Here is an 18520-nt window from a genome sequence, read left to right as displayed (position 1 = left end):
TCAAGTTTTAGGAGAGACTGTTGTTAAATGAGGTTGAGTCAGCGTCTGGTGAGTTACATTGTCCCTGCACTTAAGGTTAGTTTTTTGCCCTGTCGTGTTATTTTATATTTAATAAGGATGTAACGGTACATGTATTTGTATTGAACTGTTTCGGTACGTGGTGTTTGGTTCGGAATGGAGGCGTACCGAACGAGTTTCTGACGTAATGTAACCCTTGCTTTTCGAGGCTGTGAGTCGACCGGGTTACAGTTTCTTTGTGTAGATTATATTTACTCAGTCTTCTCTACTATAATGAGGACCAACACGGAAGGACAGTATAACCCAGAAATTTCAATGGCACGACAACGTGGCCATCGCAAGAACACAATGAAACGCAGGCGTTAAAGTCAATTAGCCAATGCACACCAGTCGCAGTCCGGCCGCGTGTTAGACGCGTCCCAGAAGCGGCTCAACACGACGCACGCAAAAAGAACGGCAGAGTTTATTCTTTTACACGAGACGCGACCCTCCTGCGCCAATACTACTACCGGTAGCTAGGATCGGGCAGACCGGAAGTCACTCGTGTAAAAATACGGTGGATCCGGTCGATTTTCAAACTAATATGCAATCGTAACCCACTTTTTTAGTTCATCAGATCTCTGGAGTGGTAGATCGGGGCACAGTTGACTTGTCTTTGTTGATTTACTGCTGTCTTCTCTGCTATAACAATAACCAACACAGCCCCGTGTTCAATACAAAACCCTCCTACCACAACAAAACAAGTAGGAACTAATATTCACATAGGAACTAAAGTTATACAACATAAAATATACAATATAAATGAATACTACATCACATTTGTAAAATATAAACACACAATAAAATAAGTAATAGCTCATTTAAATAAAATAAATTGAAATGAGCTAAAACACCTGTAATTAAATAATAAGAATAATACACAGACCCTGCTTACACAATTAAATTTATTAATTTCTGTGTGGCGCTTTAACTTGAGAAAATCCACCAATAAAGCTTTTGAAAACCGTTCATAAGGGAAAAAAATGATTCATTGAGGCATTTCATTTGCAAAATACATGTTAAAATCTATGTCATTGGGATTGCTTTTCTCTTTAGCACAGGTCTTCTTTTTTCTTCTTTCTTTCAGAAAGAAAGCTGACCAATACGAGGGGTCTGAAAAGCAAATTGTTGTTGGATTATCTTTAAATACCCGCTACTTTTTGAGCAGAATTCTAGCTTTGTATAGGCTAATGTTCCTATTGTTGAAAGGTGTGTAATAAACAACTAGCACATTTATATTTTGCATTTTGTTTTCTTAATGTACCGAAAATGAACTGAACCGTGACCTCAAAACCGAGGTACGTAGCGAACCGAGATTTTTATGTACCGTTACACCCCTAATATTTAATGCAATTTTTGCCATTGCGTGACAAACGGACCCACATCATACCGGTACGTGGTGCAAAAAAGGTTGGGGTGTGTGTAATACATTGTTCCACTCGCATCAATACAATAATGTAACAACGTTTGACCTTAAATGTAAACAAACGAAATAGACACACCACAATGCACATTTATATGAAACAAAAGAAGACTATAACTTACAAGCGATGCTTTTTCAAGGCACAAGAACTGCAATGGCTGCCTAAGTTAACCTGTCTTTTAGCACTCCGTGTTTGCTATGAGCTCGAGTAGTCATGTCAAAACGCCTGTAAAATGAGCTGGAACCTAACAAACTAGTTATAGTTAAGCGCCACTAGGAGGCGACAAAAAAATACACGTAAACACAGGCAATCGGAGGACATGACTGCACATTTAGTATGGTGTTTCAGTGGAGCTTGGAACGAATTAGGCCATTTACATGTAAAACGCGATTCATTGTACAAAAATAAAAATGCATGAGGTACCACTGAGCCATATAAAAATATTTAACATGTCTTAGGGATCTTGCTTGGTATATTTTTCTCAGCACAACGTCATCTATATCAGCGGGCTCCAACCCGGTCCTCAAAGGCCCGCTGTGGGTCATGGTTTTTGTTCCTGCCGATCCAGCACAGATAGTTGAACCAATTAGGTTTCTGCTAAAACAAGCTGCACCTGACTGCAATCCACTGATTACACTTGTAAAACACCAGGTTGGTGAAAAAGTGTTGTCATTTGTCTGCTTGGAATGAAATCCTGCACCCACAGTGGGCCTTTGAGGACCGGGTTGGAGACCACTAATCTATATGAAATGTTATTATTACCCTATAACCTATTGCAGCTTCAGATGAGCCAAGAAATACACCAAAATCTTTCAATTATGACTGGCAAAATATACAAAAATGACAGCGCGGGGCCGATTCATAGGAGGCCTATCTCCTTCAAAGCTGACCGAGTGGAAACACAAAGAGCTTTTTCCGTTGAAAATTCTTGTGAATAAAGCTTAAATTCATGAATTCTTTATAGATATGGACGTAAAACAGTCTCGATTCTTGGTTAAAAGCAATAAAAACATGCAGTTAGCATTTATTTTATGTAAATATTGCGAGCTATGATGCTAGTCAGTAAGCAAATTAGCGGCCGCCATATGTGAACAAAGAGCTTTTTCCGTTGAAAATTCTTGTGAATAAATGCGTAAATCCCCAAATTCTCAAAACAGTCTCGATTCTTGGTTAAAAGCAACAACAACAAAAAAACGGGCAATTAGCATTTCTTTTACATAAATATGTCAAATGTGCTGCGGTTAAGTCATTGTGGCGGCCCCCTTCGTTCAACAAAGAGCTTTTTGCGTAGCAAATTCTTGTGAATAAAGCTTAAATACCTGAATTCTTTATAGATTTGGCCATAAAACAGATGAGATTCTTGGTTAAAAGCAAAAGAAACGTGCAGTTAGCATTTATTTTACTTAAATATTGCAAAACAATGATGCTAGTCAAGTAAGCAAATTAGTGGCCATCATATGTAAACAAAGAGCTTTTTCCGTTGAAAATTCTTGTGAATAAAAGCTTAAATCCCTGAATTTTTATAAATATGGATGTAAAACAGTCTCGATTCTTGGTTAAAAGCAAAAACAAAAACAAAAAAAAACCCACGTGGGATAGCATTTATTTTATGTAAATATGTCGATTGTGCTGCTAGTTAAGTCACTGTGGCGGCCCCCTTAGTACAGCAAAGAGCTTTTTGCGTTGAATATTCTTGTGAATAAATGCTTAATTCCCTGAATTCTTTACAGATATGGACGTAAAACAGTCTTGGTTCTTGGTTAAAAGCAAATTATTAAAAAAAAAAAAAAAAAAAAAAACGGGAAGTTAACATTTATTTTACATAGATATGTCAAATATGTTGCTAGGCTTTGTCACTGTGGCGGCCCCCTTAGTACAACAAAGAGCTTTTTGCGTTGAAAATTACTGTGAATAAATGCTCAAATCCCTTAATTCTTTATAGATATGGACGTAAAACAGTCTCGATTCTTGGTTAAAAGCATAAAACAGGCAGTTAGCAGTTATTTTACGTAAATATTGCGAAGTACAATGCCAGTGCTGTAGCGGCTAATTTGTCCCATTGATTTTTCTCACAACGTTTCAAGATGCATGCATGGTACAAAAAAAATCTAATAATTACCTTGAATCCTCGAACAAATCACTCCTGAGACAATCCTTCCTGTTTGTATGCGGTACAGCTTTCGTACTTTTTCAACCTAAATCCAGCGTTAGATCGCTGCATGTGACCGACTGCTAATCAATAAAGCGGAGTGCCTTCTGGGAAAGCGTGACACAGTGAATGGCGAATGTGTCAATACAATATGAAGTCTATGAACAGTATTAGCTACCGTCCCAAGAGCGTGAGTGTCCCACTCTGGTGCGCACTCATGCACTGTTATGAGACCACAGGTATACACCATGTACAATTTTTGCATTTTTAAAATTTGTTTCTTTGAAAACTGGTGTTTTTCTTCCACTATCAGATTTTTGTACTTTTGTACAAAGATGAGATGGTGCCGTAAATAGAGTATACCAATTGTGTATATTTCCAGTGGTTGCTTTTAGTTGGTTTCGCATACTGCTCATTTCTTTGAATTTTGACACAGGAAATGTCATAATCGGATTGCAGCAAAGATCTAAGGCAGGCGGATGGATGGCTCCCAACCATCTGCTAAACGTTAGAAAACATGTAGGACTAGTTTCAAAATTTTGACAATGTTTTTTTTTTAAAGCTCGTTTTCGAAAACAAACTAATGAAGACAGAAGTTGATCAGATAAACACTAAGCACTTTTCTAGAGCTCAGACCAGTCGGTTCCTCAAATCTAAAACCCCTTCCATTATACTGTAAAATGCTGCTTTACAAATTCTTATTTGACAGTGGTGACTTAGAGGTTTGTTTTGTCTTACAGACACCAGGTAAATGAAAAGGAAGAATTCAAAGCACTGAAGACCCTCAACATCTTCTACCAGGCAGGGACTTCAAAGAATGGCAATCCAGTGTTCTACTATGTTGCTCGCAGGTAAAACCTTACCAACAGTTTTCCTTGGAAATTGAATAAATTTCTTCTGCCATATCAGATTTTTTCCCCCGTCTTTGAGTTTTAAAAGTTGTTGAACCCAATCGCAAGAAAGCAGGGAAACAAGGCAGATATCCACTGCAAGCTAAATCAATTTATTCAACATAAACTTGTTGTACTTTACAAATGAACATAGGCAAAACAAAAACTAAGTATTAAATAGGCAAGCACATTGTATCATTTGAAAATCGTAATGCGCGCGTGCACAATAGTCCTATGGCACGATGTGCAGTTTTTTGTTGTTGTTGTTGTTTTTTTTTTTTTTAATTTTTATTTATTTTTATTGCTTCATATAAGCAGCAAATGTGCAGAGACATGGCCTCCTGGATCCCTTATATCAGAGCAGGGTAGAGTAGCCAAAAATTGTGCTCAAGTAAGAGTAGCGTTACTTGAAAACCAATATCACTCAATTAAAGGTAATCATCATCCAAAAATTGTACTTAAGTGAAAGGAAAAAGTATTTGGTGAAAAGAATACTCCAGTAATGAGTAACATTGTGAGTAACTGCTTACGATGTTTGATTAAAAAAACTGAATATGGTATTTTTTTCTCAGCACATACAGCAAATACTTAATGTTTTATGGTGTTTTAAAGACGACATGATTGAACAGAGCGGCACGGTGGCTGAGTGGTTAGCACGCCTGCCTCACAGTTCTGAGATCAAGGGCTCAATCCCGGGCTCTGGGCTTCCTGTGTGGAGTTTGCATGTTCTCCTTGTGCCCGTGACCCTCGTGAGGAAAAGCAGCATGGAAAATGAATGAATGAATGATTGAACAGGCTGGTGTGATAGAATGATTGTGTGATGTCTGATTGCTATTATAGATTCACGTGAATATTGTTACAACATCTCATTGGTGAAACTGGTGGACCCAATATCGTTCAGCCCGAGTAGTAAAGCACACCAACTTACTGGGACGGGGACAGAGCACAGTGAAATATGACGCAACATAAATGACAATATGACAAGGACTAACCAACAAGAGCTTATTTAGGCCGTGTCCACATATAAGCAAGGTATTTTGCAAGAATAACTTATTCATTGGTTTCGCCTATCATCTACACACATTTTTTGGGCATTGAAAACGAGGGTTTTTAAAAACTCCTACCAAAGTGAAGATGTGCGAATTATGCGTTTGTAGCGCCATCATATGAAAACTGATAACCAAAGATTTAACTGGAGAAACATAACTGTGCGCGACAAACTTTGTTCCTACGTCACACATGAGACCAATGTTTACATTTAGAGTCAACATGGATCCCTTTGTAGTGGGTTCAGATCTAATGGGTTTTTCGATCTAATTATTAGATAGCTTTGTGCTTCCATTTATTTACCCATTGCCCATATTGAGGAACACGTGTGAATGACGAGATTATGGACAATTATTTTTCGCGCATTGTCATGTATGTACTTAGACGCGAATGAATGTCGACAAACGTGGTGGTGTAGACTTATTTTTTCAGGACGTATGAGGATATGATTCTCGGTTTTCAAAAACCCTGCTCGGTGTAGACATGGGCTGCGTTTCAATAACAATTTGAGTCGCCCTCACTAACTTGCCCTAGACACTTGCTATGACGTCACACGGAGGCCCCCTTGGAGGGCGGAGGTAAAATGAGCGGAATTTTCTGGCAAATTAGTTCGGCAAAAGGCTTCATTACGCGAAGCTTCATTTACACACAAAGCCCCCTACTGGCCAAAACCTTTATTTGCTTTGTAACGGTCATCTCTGTTAATGGGGTTCCTTGTGACATCCACCACGCGGTGGTGCCGCATTATTTATAATGTATGTCTTTCTTCTTCTGTCACTGCTCACTTTTTGTTGGAGTTCATCTGTGACCACGCGTGTGCCGATCGTTGTGCTCCCGAGTAACGAGTGGTCGAGGAGGATTTTTTTTGTTTTGTTTAATAAAAGTGCGTGAGAGGAAGCCTGCTCCCTTTTTTTGTTACTTTTATGCACACATCCTACCTGTCACGCGTCGCAGCATGTGTGGTGACAGTCAACATATAATCAATGTTTTTTTTTAATAACTAATGTGGGAGTAAGGCTCATCAAAGTATTAATGTGAAACAACAACAAAAGTCAATGTTTCAATAAACTTGATACATTGTTTTCAAATCTGCTTGTGAATACTGTGATGAAAATGGTACAACTCATATTGGGACAATAGTGACGTTAATTTTGTACACTCAGACTTATTCCACAACTATAGATTATAAATACTTTGTTGGGACACGCCAAATCAAAATGTTTTCTGCACATCCGCCGTGCTTGTATACACCCGCGGTCAAATGTTCTGAGACACCTTATCATTCTACTGAATATTGAAGTGTTTCATAGCTTTTTACAGTGGGTGTTTATGTTCCAAAAGCCCAGGCAAAACTCTAACTACTTAGCGAACATTTTGGCACAGTATGTCCCATTCAGGGCTCCAGACTAACATTTTTTGCTTCTCGCTCTCCTGGAAGTAGCAACAATTTGTCAGTCACAAAATTGAAAGCGATTGCACGCCTATATGACTTGGGGTACTACGTGGTTCCCTTTCGTGGTTTAATTTTCCACTATGCATATTTTATATACTCCAATTCGCTCGGCATCGAGTCAGGTGGTGACCGCTTCACACATGGCCCATCTCCACCTAATTTTTCTCTGTTGTATTTTCCCATGGCAAAGCAGCTTGTTACACACACACACACAAAAAAAACAATGTTATTGGTCATGCATGTGCAAGTAGATAAGAATACTCGCACTGGCTCTAATTTTAGTGGCAAAATGCAAACATATGGTCGCCGTCTGGAGCAAACAAACTGCTACCGTGTTTTTCGGACGATACCTTTTTTCATAGTTTATCTGGTCCTAATACATGCACTCAGGTACCACTTTCTCAAAGTTGAAATATTAAGTTTAAAAGTACTATGAAATGGTGGCTTTGTCAAAAAATAAAAATGGCTGCAATAATGTAATTGATTTGGCACTCAAATCTGCCCCCAACCATTTCATAGTGATTCTACCCAAACACACTATTTTGTTGATGATCATATTTAGTGCCTTTTTAGTGCTGTGCCAGCTAGTAAATGTTGACAGAATGACAGAACTGTCACATTTCAACAAGAGAATAGAAAGCCAATGGATAGTATGCTAGCACACTGGATAAATCTGTCGATCATTCTGGGTCTGACATCATAATCTGTTTGGAGATTTTTAGTGGGTGTAGCCAAGGCAGTTGGGGAAGGATTGTTTTCCCCTTTATGATCTACAGTCATGTAAAAAAAAATTAGGACACCCCATTAAATATTCATTTCTTTGTTAAGAAATGTTCACATATCATTGTCTGATCTGTTTTTCTTTATCTCTGGAAAAGAGAGTAATTTAATTGGGAGTAAACAACAAAAATTAACATTGTTTTACTCATTAAACCAATTATTTCAACAAAAAAATGCATATTCTAACTGAGGAAAAAAGTAGGACACCCTACCACCTAATAGCTAGTGTTACCCTCTTTGGCTGAAATAACTTCAGTGAGACGCTTTTTTCAGTCTTTGACATCGGTCTAAAAAAAGTTTGCCCTCCTCCTCAACGCAGAATACTTTTAACAGTGAGATGCTTCAGGGGTTTCTTGCATGTATAGCCAATTTCAAGTCACCGTACAGCATCTCACTGGGATTAAGATCTGGGCTTTGACTCGGCCATTCCACGACTCTCCAGTTCTTCCTTTTCAGATCCTTTTTGGATTTACTGGTTTGTTTTGGGTCATTGTCATGTTGCAGGGTCCAGTTTCGCTTCAGCTTTAATTTTTTTTACAAATGATCTCACAGTTTCCTCAAGCACCCTCTGATAGACAATAGAATTCATGGTGGATTCTTGATGGTGAGTTGGCCAGGTCCTGCTTAAGCAAAGCATCCCCAAACCATGACAGTTCCACCTCCATGCTTCATAGTTGGTACGTTCTTTTCCTGGAATGCTTTTTTGGGTTTACACCAAACATGTCCTCTGTTTTGGTGTCCAAATAATTCAATTTTAGTCATCTGTCCGAAAAACATTATTCCAGAAGTCCTGGTCTTTGTTTGCATGCAAACTTCTGTCTGGCCTTCATGTTCTTCTTGGAGAGCAAAGGTTTCCTCCTTGCACACCTCCCATGAATGTTAAATTTGTGAATTCTCTTTCTGATTCTGGAGGCATGCACTTTCACATCAATAGTAGCAAGAGCCTGCTTTAGGTCCCGTGATGACATTTTAGGGTTTTTGGAGACTTCTTTTAGTATCTTGCAGTCTGCTCTTGGGGTGAACTTGCTTGGACGGCCAGACCTGGGCATGTTAGCAGTTGTTTTGAATGTCCTCCACTTTTTTAGACTATTTTTCAGATAGTGGAATGGCTGATTTTCTATTCCTTTGAGATCTTTTGAAATCACTTACCAGACTCATAAGCGTCTACAATCTTCTCTCTGAAGGCCTCAGACAGCTCCTTTGATCTCACAATGGTGTTTTCTCTCACTTCAACAGTCACTCACTGTTGAAAGTATTCTGCGAAAGACTGGTAGATGGCTACAAAAAGCATCTCACTGAAGTTATTTCAGCCAAAAGGGGTAACAGGGGTACTAGGTGGTAGGGTGTCTGAACTTTTTCCTCAATTTGAATATGCATTTTTGTTGATATATTTGGCTTAATGAGTAAAACAATGTTAATTTTTGTTGTTTACTCCCAATTAAATAACTTTCTTTTCCAGAGATAAAGAAAAACAAGATCAGACATTAATATGTGAACATTTTTGATAAAGAACTGAATATATCATGGGGTGTCCTGGAAATTAGAAACATCCATTCCATTTACTTTATGAACTTGTATGTGCAAATAGTGTGCGGACCGGTAAGCAGGGACAGTTTACGACCTGCTCTGCTCACACATTCTTACGTTTATTCCTAACCATAACAGCTGCAAACATCTCTTTGAATGTTGGCATTTATTTTGAATGGGTATAAAAGGAAGCTGGAGTTGTAGCCATCATACATGTTTTTGGCAACCCTTCAGAAGAGAGTTCAAGCAGTGAGTTAGACACAGAAGAGAGAAGGGAGTCATATATGAATGTGTACCAGCAGGTCGAAGAACCTGGACACATTTCAAAATAAAATTCAATAGCCTAAGCAATTAGTAGCTTGATCACCCACTTCATTAAAGTAGTCACAATAGCAGAATTAGCTTTCCAATGCACTTTTGGTAGCAAGCTCTTGTTCAGATTGACTCAGCTTGTTTCGTACTTCCGAAGGTAGAAGCTGTTGTTGTGGAATCTGATTCCTCTTTTATTTCTGGGAGAAAAGACAACCTTTTGGAAATTCTCTGAGAGAGGAAGCTGACAAGAGGTATCTGGCTAGATGACCTCAGTGGTACTTGTCCATTGTCATCTCCATGGCTGAGAAATGGTGAAGGACCTGCCCAGTCATTTGTTGTTATCTGCTGTTTTTGAAGTTTGCGTTTCTTCACAAAGATGATGACGATTCCAACGATCATCACCAAGAGAGCCGCGCCGATTAATCCCGCCACGACTTTACTGTGAATTGGTACATTATTGGATTGTTCTTTTGAGGTTTCTGGGATTTTATTTGGTTTGGTGATGTCTGTGCCTACTGAAGGTTTTAATGAGCCAGTAAGCTGTGTCGTAATCCCATCTGTATTTGTAGGTATATTTTTAACATATGAGGTGGAATATATTGTTGTCGTAGAAAGAAGGTTTGAGTCTGTAGATGAATGGATCATTTTAGTAGTAGAGGACAAGACGGTATGTTCTGTGTCCTGGCTTTGGGTGGATCTCTCTGGAGGTTCGGTGCGTGTCATTACTCTCGTGGTGTTTAGCATTGCTACAGCTAAATTACCATTTAGAAATGTTGTGAAGCTGGTTGTTGTTTCTTGAGGCACCTTGGTTTCTTCTGTGATATCGAGAGGAGACGTCTGGTCGTAATTGACAGTCTGTAGCTGGACACGAGTGATACTTTCTTTGATTTCGCCAGTTGTCACTTCAATTATTCTGTCCCCAGGGCCAACTGTGACTGCACAGCTTGTATTTAATTGCAATGTGAAAACCAGGATTATTATGAGGAAGATCATAGTTCCTGTTTGTCTTGTGCCTCTTGATGTGTCTTCGTAGCTGTAAATTACAGAAGACTATTAAATTTACATAACCTTATCATGTCATGAATAGGGGTGTGACAAAATATAGAAATGGTGATATATCGTGACACCTTGCATCCCAAAAGGTTATCGATATGCTCGTGCCAAGTATCGAGATATCATTTTAAAAAGGTGTCAAGTTGTTACCAAAATCTTCAACTATAATAGTGTCTCAGTTAACTCTATGGCTGCCATTAACGGAGCTAGACACACAATCAGTTAAGACCAGGAAGGGCGAATGAACGTTCGTTCATCAAAAACTCAAGCATTCACAGTGACTTTACGATTTTTGAGGCATTTACAGGTCACTACCTGTTGATGTTGAGGTTGAGTCTGCCTATTTATTCCCTGTTGATTTTGGGTTACATAACAGGAAGTGACCCATTAAATGCCCCCAAATCAAGAGGAGCTGACCCTGAAATGCCCCAAAGTCAGCAGGAAGTGACTGAAAATCAACAGGTAATGACCTGAAATGGCCCAAAATTACCTTACTGCCTGGCATTGGCTGCCCCTGATGGCCATATAAGTGGGAAGGGCCTGTTTGAAATGGGAGGGGTTTATTCGCTGTCACCCTCCCAGCTCAAATGGATTGGACTAGTCTACAAGTGATAAACTTACAGCAACAGGATGAAGATACAGTGGTATGAAAAAGTATCTGAACCTTTTGTGGTTTCTCACATTACTGCATAAAATCACCATCAAATGTGATCGGATCTTTGTCAAAATCACACAGATGTGAAAACAGTGCTTTAACTAAAACCACCCAAACATTTATAGATTTTCATATTTTAATGAGGCTAGCATGCAAACAATGACATAAGGGGGGAAATAAGTAAGTGAACCCTTTGCCTAAGGAGACTTTAAGAGCAATTGAAACAAATTTTTACCCAACAATTTAAGTCAGGTGTGTGCCCAATAACTGATGAGTGGTTTAAAGCTGCCCTGATCACTTTAAAACACACACCTGGTAAGAAATTCTCTTGATGTCTGAAGACCTGTGATCAAGGATTGTTGATCTGTATAAAGCTGGGAAAGGATACAAAACCATCTCTAAAAGTCTGGAGGTTCATCAATCGACAGTCAGAGAAGTTGTCTACAAATGGAGAGAGTTTAGCACTGTTGCTTCTCTCCCAAGTAGTGGCTGTCCACCAAAGATGACACCAAGAGTTCAGCACAGAATACTCAGAGAGGTACAAAAGAACCCTAGAGTGTCTGCTAAAGACTTACAGAAATCCCTGGCACAGTTCAATGTCTCTGTGCACACATCAACTATATGTAAAACTATGGCCAAGAATGGTGTTCATGGGAGGACTCCATAGAGGAAGCCACTGGCGTCTAAAAATAACTTTCTTTTGCACGTTTAATGTTCGCAAAAAGGCACTTGGACACTCCACAAGTTTTGGCAAAATATTTCGTGGACTGATGAAACCAAAATTGAATTGTTAAGGAGTATCGCACAACGTCATGTGTGGAGGGAAAATGGAACAGCTCACCAACATCAACACCTCATATCCACCGTGACGCATGGTGGAGGGAGCATCGTGATTTGGGGCTGATCTGCTTCCTCGGAGCCTGGACATCTTGCAATCATTAATGGAAAAATAAATTCTAAAGTTTATCAGGATGTTTTGCAGGAAAACCTGAGGCAGTCTGTCAGACAGTTAAAGCTAAAAAGAGGATGGATGCTGCAGCAAGACAATGATCCAAAACACAGAAGTGAAACAACTTCAGAATGATTTCAGAAGAACAAAATACACGTTTTGGATTGGCCAAGTCAAAGTCCAGACTTGAACCCCATTGAGATGCTGTGGCATGACCTAAAGACACTGATTCATGCCAGACATCCCAGGAATCTGACTGAACTACAGCAGTTATGTAGAGAACAATGGGCCAAGATTAGTCCGGTGGCCTATACTACGAACTGAGTTCAACCTCCCCAGAAGTAATCCAGTTTACCAGCGGGTAACCGGAGTTGACAAAACCTTTTTGTCTAGTTTGTGGTCAGTCGGTGCTACGACGCTGATTATGAGGTTGATTAGTCGAACCTGTGTCAACCCAGTCAGAGTTACTGCGCATTCACATAAAAGGGGGCGGAGACCAGAGTCAAACACTACTTGTGACGATGGCACGGGCACCTTACTTCACGGAGGAGGAATGCGCGATGATCATGCGGAGTTATGAGGAATTAAAATCCACCCTCACCGCGAAATCGAACATCGTTTCAGCGAGTAGAGCGCGACGGGTCTGTTGACAGCGAATTTACAGATCATGTGATTTGTGAATGCGTCAATATGCCAGTTTACTTATGTCCATGCAAGAAATAAAGCCTGCTGTCAGGACAATAAAATAAGATTTGGTACATTAACAGTAAAAAAAATATTTTATCGCGCATCACCACATGAAGCAGGATAATTGTATGTTTAGTCCCAGTGACTGTATGAATACGTATGTCCTTTTTTTTTTCCCCCTTAGTTTGGGCCTAAAAAATCAAGCCCGACCCGAGCCCGATCAATTAACTTGATTTGCAGGCCCGAGCCCGACCCGACCACCCCCCCCCCCCCTCCATAATTTTATGTTATCTTTGTGAGGACTCAGGAGAAGAAGGAAATGCGGGGATGCCATGCGTTGTTGCGTGAATTAAAGCCCGTCTTTTGTAACAAATTTTCACAGTTAAACAAGACTGTAAGATGAGTATTCAATAAACATTTATATCTTTTATATTTGTGCGTCTGTCCTATCAGTGGATTTGACATTTAATTTAATCTCTTCGAGTTGGCAGAAAAAAACGCAAGTTTTCTCAATGTTTACATAGTCTACATATTTCTATGATTATTATTAACTCATTTACCCAACGAAATAACGCTGGAAAAGTCCGTTAAATATATTTCTTGTATATGAGAGCAAAGCTCCGCATTCGTTTACATTCAGCAATTTCAACGATCAATTTGAAGCGTTTCCATACCCCACTTCGAATCGCACGGCATACAGTGTTCTTACGCAGATATTCAGCATCACCATTGGAATGCATATATTGTCCCTGGCGAAAGAGCGCACGGACAGGCACACAATCTGCCCGTTTGTGAGGGCCTGACTTCGGCGGGTTACATTATAGTGACGTCCGCCTCGATCAGTTGGCACAGGTAAAGAATTCCCTCAGCTGAAAATCTATATCTTTCATGGAGAACATCTTCCGGGTACGCCAGCGGATTCTGGCGGTCTCCAAAAACCCGTGCCCTCCGAAGAGAGCCCCGCGCGCCAATGTCGTATGGGTCGTCCAGGTACGCTGTCATTGTCAGGAGGACACGTCTGCAGAGGAGTGCTGTTTAAATATAGCGTGGTTAATTAGAATTCTGGGGTTAAGCAAGATCTAACTCTGAGACGACCAGGTTTGTCGTGTGGCGTGTGTTGCCATGGCAACACTTCTCGGTTCCAACATATCCACCTTTCGTAGTCTCGCTTAGCTGCGAACTTAGGTCGCACGTGATGAAGTTACTCTCGAAGTTACCCTGCTAAGCCAGAAAACTGGCTTCGTAGTATAGGCCACTGATCGATGTGCCAGACTGATCTGCTGCTAAAGGAATTGTCTTGTCAAAGTTATTGCTGCCAAAGGGGGTGGGCACAAAATATTAAATGTGATGGTTCACTTACTTAATTTTCCCCATTTCTGTTATTGTTTGCATACCACCCTCATTAAACTATGAAAACCTATAAATGTTTGGGTGGTTTTAGTTAAAGCAGACAATGTTTTTTAATCTGTGCGATTTTGACAAATCATTTGATGGTGATTTTATGCAGAAATGTGAGAAATTCCAAAAGGTTAAGATACTTTTTCATACAGTGATCCCTCGTTTTTCGCGGTTAATGGGGAGTTCAGATATAAGTCATTTAGATTGTCTTCCCATATGGTGTAAGAATTTAATTGACCCTACCAATATTAAGTGAATTCCCGGTCCATTTTTTCCCCTCAAACGCAGGTTTGATTGGCTGATGACTTACATTTATTTAAAATGTATTTTCTCCACTATTTATTTTAAAACATTTTTATTTGCAGCATATACAGACATTTTTTTTTCCTCAGATCATCATACGTCAATCATAATCGAGGTAAAAAGTTTTCGTTTTTTGTTGTCTGGCTGTGCTTGTGGACAAAAGCAGCAGCGTTTTACCTGAAGGAAGGCTCCATTTTTATTTATTTTGTTATACCCTTGACTAAGAAGTTTTTTTCAGATATATTTATTTAGACAAATTTGAATGGTCTTAAGACAAATGTTAATTTTTTGCATTCCTGGATAGTTAAGAGATTATAAACAAGTTTGTATTTATTTTGTATGTTAATATACAGGTAGTCCCCGGGTTACGACGTACTCGACTTATGCGATTTCGACTTAACGACGTCGGAGTCTCATCCGCCATTTTGTCTCCAGTTGTTTTTTTTTTTTTTTTTTTAAAGTCGAATAAACACTACCTTATTGTACCTCACAGTATCTTATTTTTTTACCTTTCTTTATTAATATGACACCTGTGTCCAGTCCCCATTAAACGTGAAGTTGTCTACAGACAGCAAACGAGGTAATAGTGCTTTTTGAAGCTTTTTACTTCCTTCACTTTTGACAATTGTAAAGCTGTAACACACCTATGTACACTTTTGTTCAAAACGACACGCATTTTAACAATAAAACTAGGGCTGTCAAAATTATCACGTTAACGCGCGGTAATTAATTTTTTAAATTAATCACGTTAAAATATTTGACGCAATTAACGCACATGTCCCGCTCAGAAAGTATTCTGCCTTTGGTAAGTTTTACAGCAAGACTTTTTGGGCTGTCCAACAGCGAACTCTTGTGGTCGCTTTGCGACATGGTTTATTGTTTTCTTTTCAGTTCATTATGGCTGCACGACGTCTCGGGCTGATAATGTTGTGCTTATATGATCCTTGGACAAGATTTGTCCGTAAGTATGGTTGTTGTAAAGAATGTACATATAATGTTAGTAAGTGAAATGTTATATTTTTTGTATGAGACGCTTTTTGTTTATGTTTAGTGAACCTGTATAGTGTGCTAAGCTAACGTTGCTAATGCAATGCTTGTGTACTTTTTTTTTGTAGTTTTACGACGGTCTAAAGAGGACAATGGTTTGAGGCCATTTTATTAATAAATCAGATGAAAAAGGAAGTCTAATTATTAAGGCGTCGTTCACTAGCTGTCTAGCTTTGGAAAAAGTAGACGCTTCGGAGTGAGGACAGCATAGACAGATATAAATGACAGTAGAGTGAAATGCCCACTACAGTCCTTTTGTACCGTATGTTGAATGTATATATCCATCTTGTGTCTTATCTTTCCATTCCAACAATTTATTTTACAGAATATATATATAATTTACAGAAAAATATGGCATATTTTATAGATGGTTTGAATTGCGATTAATTACGATTAATTAATTTTTAAGCTGTAATTAACTCGATTAAAAATTTTAATCGTTTGACAGCCCTAAATAAAACACTTGACACAAAACAATTGTTCAAATGTCCATCTAGTCTGATGAATATGTAAATTTAGTAGATCAAGTTAGCCTAATTTGCCTAACAAAAGTATGCTAGTTCAAACTTTATGAATGCTAACCTATTTAAAATTCTCATAGCAAATCGTTCACACATAACGCCAAAAACTGTAGCTTTGAACATAATTACAAAGTCATACATTAAAATTAGCTGAGGCAACTTACAGCCTGATGTGGGCCAAACCATAGCGCAGCTGTTTTTTATCCATGTCAAACGAGTCTGCTCCTCAATCATACAAGGTGGTAGTCCAGCCAGACCCAACGCTGCCACCTGACGGCAGTGTATCCTCCATCATTAACCAAAATACAATACCTTTGGGCTTTTTGGATCATTATTTTGAGATTTAAGGATACTTAAACGATTAATTCCGACTTACACGTAAATTCAGGTTACGTTGCCAGCGTAGGAATGGAACTTGTTCGTAACCCGGGGAATACCTGTAATTTCTTTTGTTCAAATATTGCAATTTAAATTTGCAAATAAAATCCACACATTTATTCTGAAAAATTTACAAAATGTTCCCTTAGTAGTTTTTGAAAACAAAGATTTGAATCGAACTGTGTATCACCTGAACCAGTACAGATGAAAGTTAGTAAAGGTAGTCCCTGGGTTATGATGGACCTGACTTATGTCATGTCAACTTTACGACCCCTAAGTCCTCTTTTTTTTTTTTTTGACTTTTGTTTTGTGATGCATGCTTTTATTTTGGCGCAGAAAGCGTAGTGCATAGAGTGCATGTAGACGCACCCACCCCACACACGCACACACAGAGCAGCTGAGTGACAGAGGTGACAACCTATGCTCACATTTGCTGCTTGTGAAGCATCCAGAGGCGAAGGCTGTATATAACCACTTTTGTTACTGTTTATTGTGCGTTTTCAATTGTGGTCGAATACTTGGGGCGAGTTTATGTGATTCTTTTTTATGACGTGCGGACGCTAACTGATACATGCTAATCGTTTCTTATTGCTGTATCAGCAGCTACTTATAAACACAAATTTGAATTGCTGTTATTGAAGATGAGACTGATTTGATTTAATTGTATTTTAGTTTCATTCTGCTAGTGTTGATATCATGAGCAGCTGAATAAAGTAGGCAAACCACACGGACGTCTGACATCGTCATTTCGGCCCTTAGCTCACTGTGTCTAGCTAGGACCTAGCTCCAACATGTTGGTGTGGACAGTACAATGACATATAATACATGTTTTTGGATATTTTTTTTTAATTTAGAGGTTGTTTAGAGGTATTTAAAGGGCTAATTCCGACTTGTGCGGATATTCGGGTTACATAGTCAGCACAGGGACGGAACTCGTTCGTACGCCAGGAACTACCTGTATACGTCAATACAGATTTGTTTTGCATTGATCATTTAACCTCTCAATTGTTTAGGTTCATATTCCTGAGAAATGTAGGTATGGCCCCTCGTTCACCCAATCTGTTTGGTCTTGTCCCCAGCAAAAAGTTTACATGCAGATTATGCTGTTATATCGTCCCTACCAGTGTTGAGACCCTTGTTTACTATTGAAACCTAATGCTTGTAAAATGACATTATATTTTGTTGGCGTTTGAGGTGCTCAGACTCTGTTTGAATATTGTCCTACAGGGGTAAAGCATTGACACACTACATTTGACTGATCATTTGATCTTGCACTTCCTAAGCACAGAATTGTTTAAAAGCCGAGGTGCAAAAGGAGGATGCATTGAGAATAATAAGTTTATATTAAATGTCTAAATATCATATAGCAAAACAATCATATTGCCAAACAACACAAATAATCTAGAAAAGCTTTTAGGTTTATTGGTTGGGAGTATGTATACTTTAAATTTAATCAAACACATACTCTTCACTACAGTAGAGTTTCTCCCAATAAGCAAATTGAGCAAAAAGTTGACAAATCATGCCTTTTCAGATAACTTCTCAAACATTCAGATTTCTAAAGCACACTAACCTTATCAGGAAGCAAGTACAGTCAGATAATATTTAAAGTGTTTCATTTCTTACCAATAAATGCAGATCGTCTTAAGAAAAGCAAGCTATTAACTGATGTCTTGAATTTCGAAAGACTGACTGATGCCCGTTTGACTTTCAGGAAGTGTTGTGAAACTAGTGTCAACGCAATACATTCCCAATGCATTTGTAAAATATAAAGGTTCATGTTTTACACCAAAACCTATTTATTTTAAATTATTAGAAATGCTGACCTTTAAGGACATAGGTCTGAATTTTAACTCTTAATAGACAACTGATTTTTACTATGTTGTTTAA

The 18520-nt window shown here is 38.8% G+C and overlaps 2 protein-coding genes across 5 annotated transcripts in view; one reads left to right on the top strand and one right to left on the bottom strand.

Moving 5' to 3' along the window:
• The window catches only part of nf1a (neurofibromin 1a), a 172839-nt gene that overhangs the window by 101923 nt on the left and 52396 nt on the right, over positions 1–18520 (top strand). For all 3 annotated transcript variants that reach the window (XM_057839706.1, XM_057839707.1, XM_057839705.1), the window contains one exon: positions 4371–4481. In XM_057839706.1, the coding sequence (XP_057695689.1) occupies positions 4371–4481 (111 nt within the window). The remainder of the gene's footprint in view (positions 1–4370; positions 4482–18520) is intronic.
• LOC130917925 (uncharacterized) lies at positions 9256–18313 on the bottom strand. Of its 2 annotated transcripts, none has more exons than XR_009063534.1 (2): positions 18257–18313; positions 9256–10672 (listed from the first exon to the last, which is right to left on the bottom strand). XR_009063534.1 is itself a non-coding variant. In XM_057839709.1 (2 exons), exons 1-2 carry the CDS (start codon positions 16458–16460, stop codon positions 9763–9765), a joined length of 954 nt encoding a protein of 317 aa, XP_057695692.1. In that variant the 5' UTR covers positions 16461–17370; the 3' UTR covers positions 9256–9762. The 2 variants fall into 2 exon arrangements, 1 of the variants encoding a protein (XP_057695692.1); XM_057839709.1 differs by lacking the exon at positions 18257–18313 and adding an exon at positions 16417–17370.

This window comes from Corythoichthys intestinalis, chromosome 6 (genome assembly GCF_030265065.1).
Source record: "Corythoichthys intestinalis isolate RoL2023-P3 chromosome 6, ASM3026506v1, whole genome shotgun sequence".
NCBI classification, from domain to species: Eukaryota; Metazoa; Chordata; class Actinopteri; order Syngnathiformes; family Syngnathidae; genus Corythoichthys; species Corythoichthys intestinalis.
Note: the sequence above shows the minus strand (reverse complement) of the source record. Positions and strands in the feature narration are given on the sequence as shown.

What these genes read in the sequence shown, in the direction of transcription:
- LOC130917925 (XM_057839709.1), bottom strand. Translation starts at nt 16,460, where the DNA reads ATGGATAAAAAACAGCTGCGCTATGGTTTGGCCCACATCAGGCT. An exon ending in GGTTTGGCCCACATCAGGCT is followed by an intron (nt 10,673 to 16,416) that starts GTAAGTTGCCTC and finishes TGTAATTTACAG; the next exon opens with CTACGAAGACACATCAAGAG.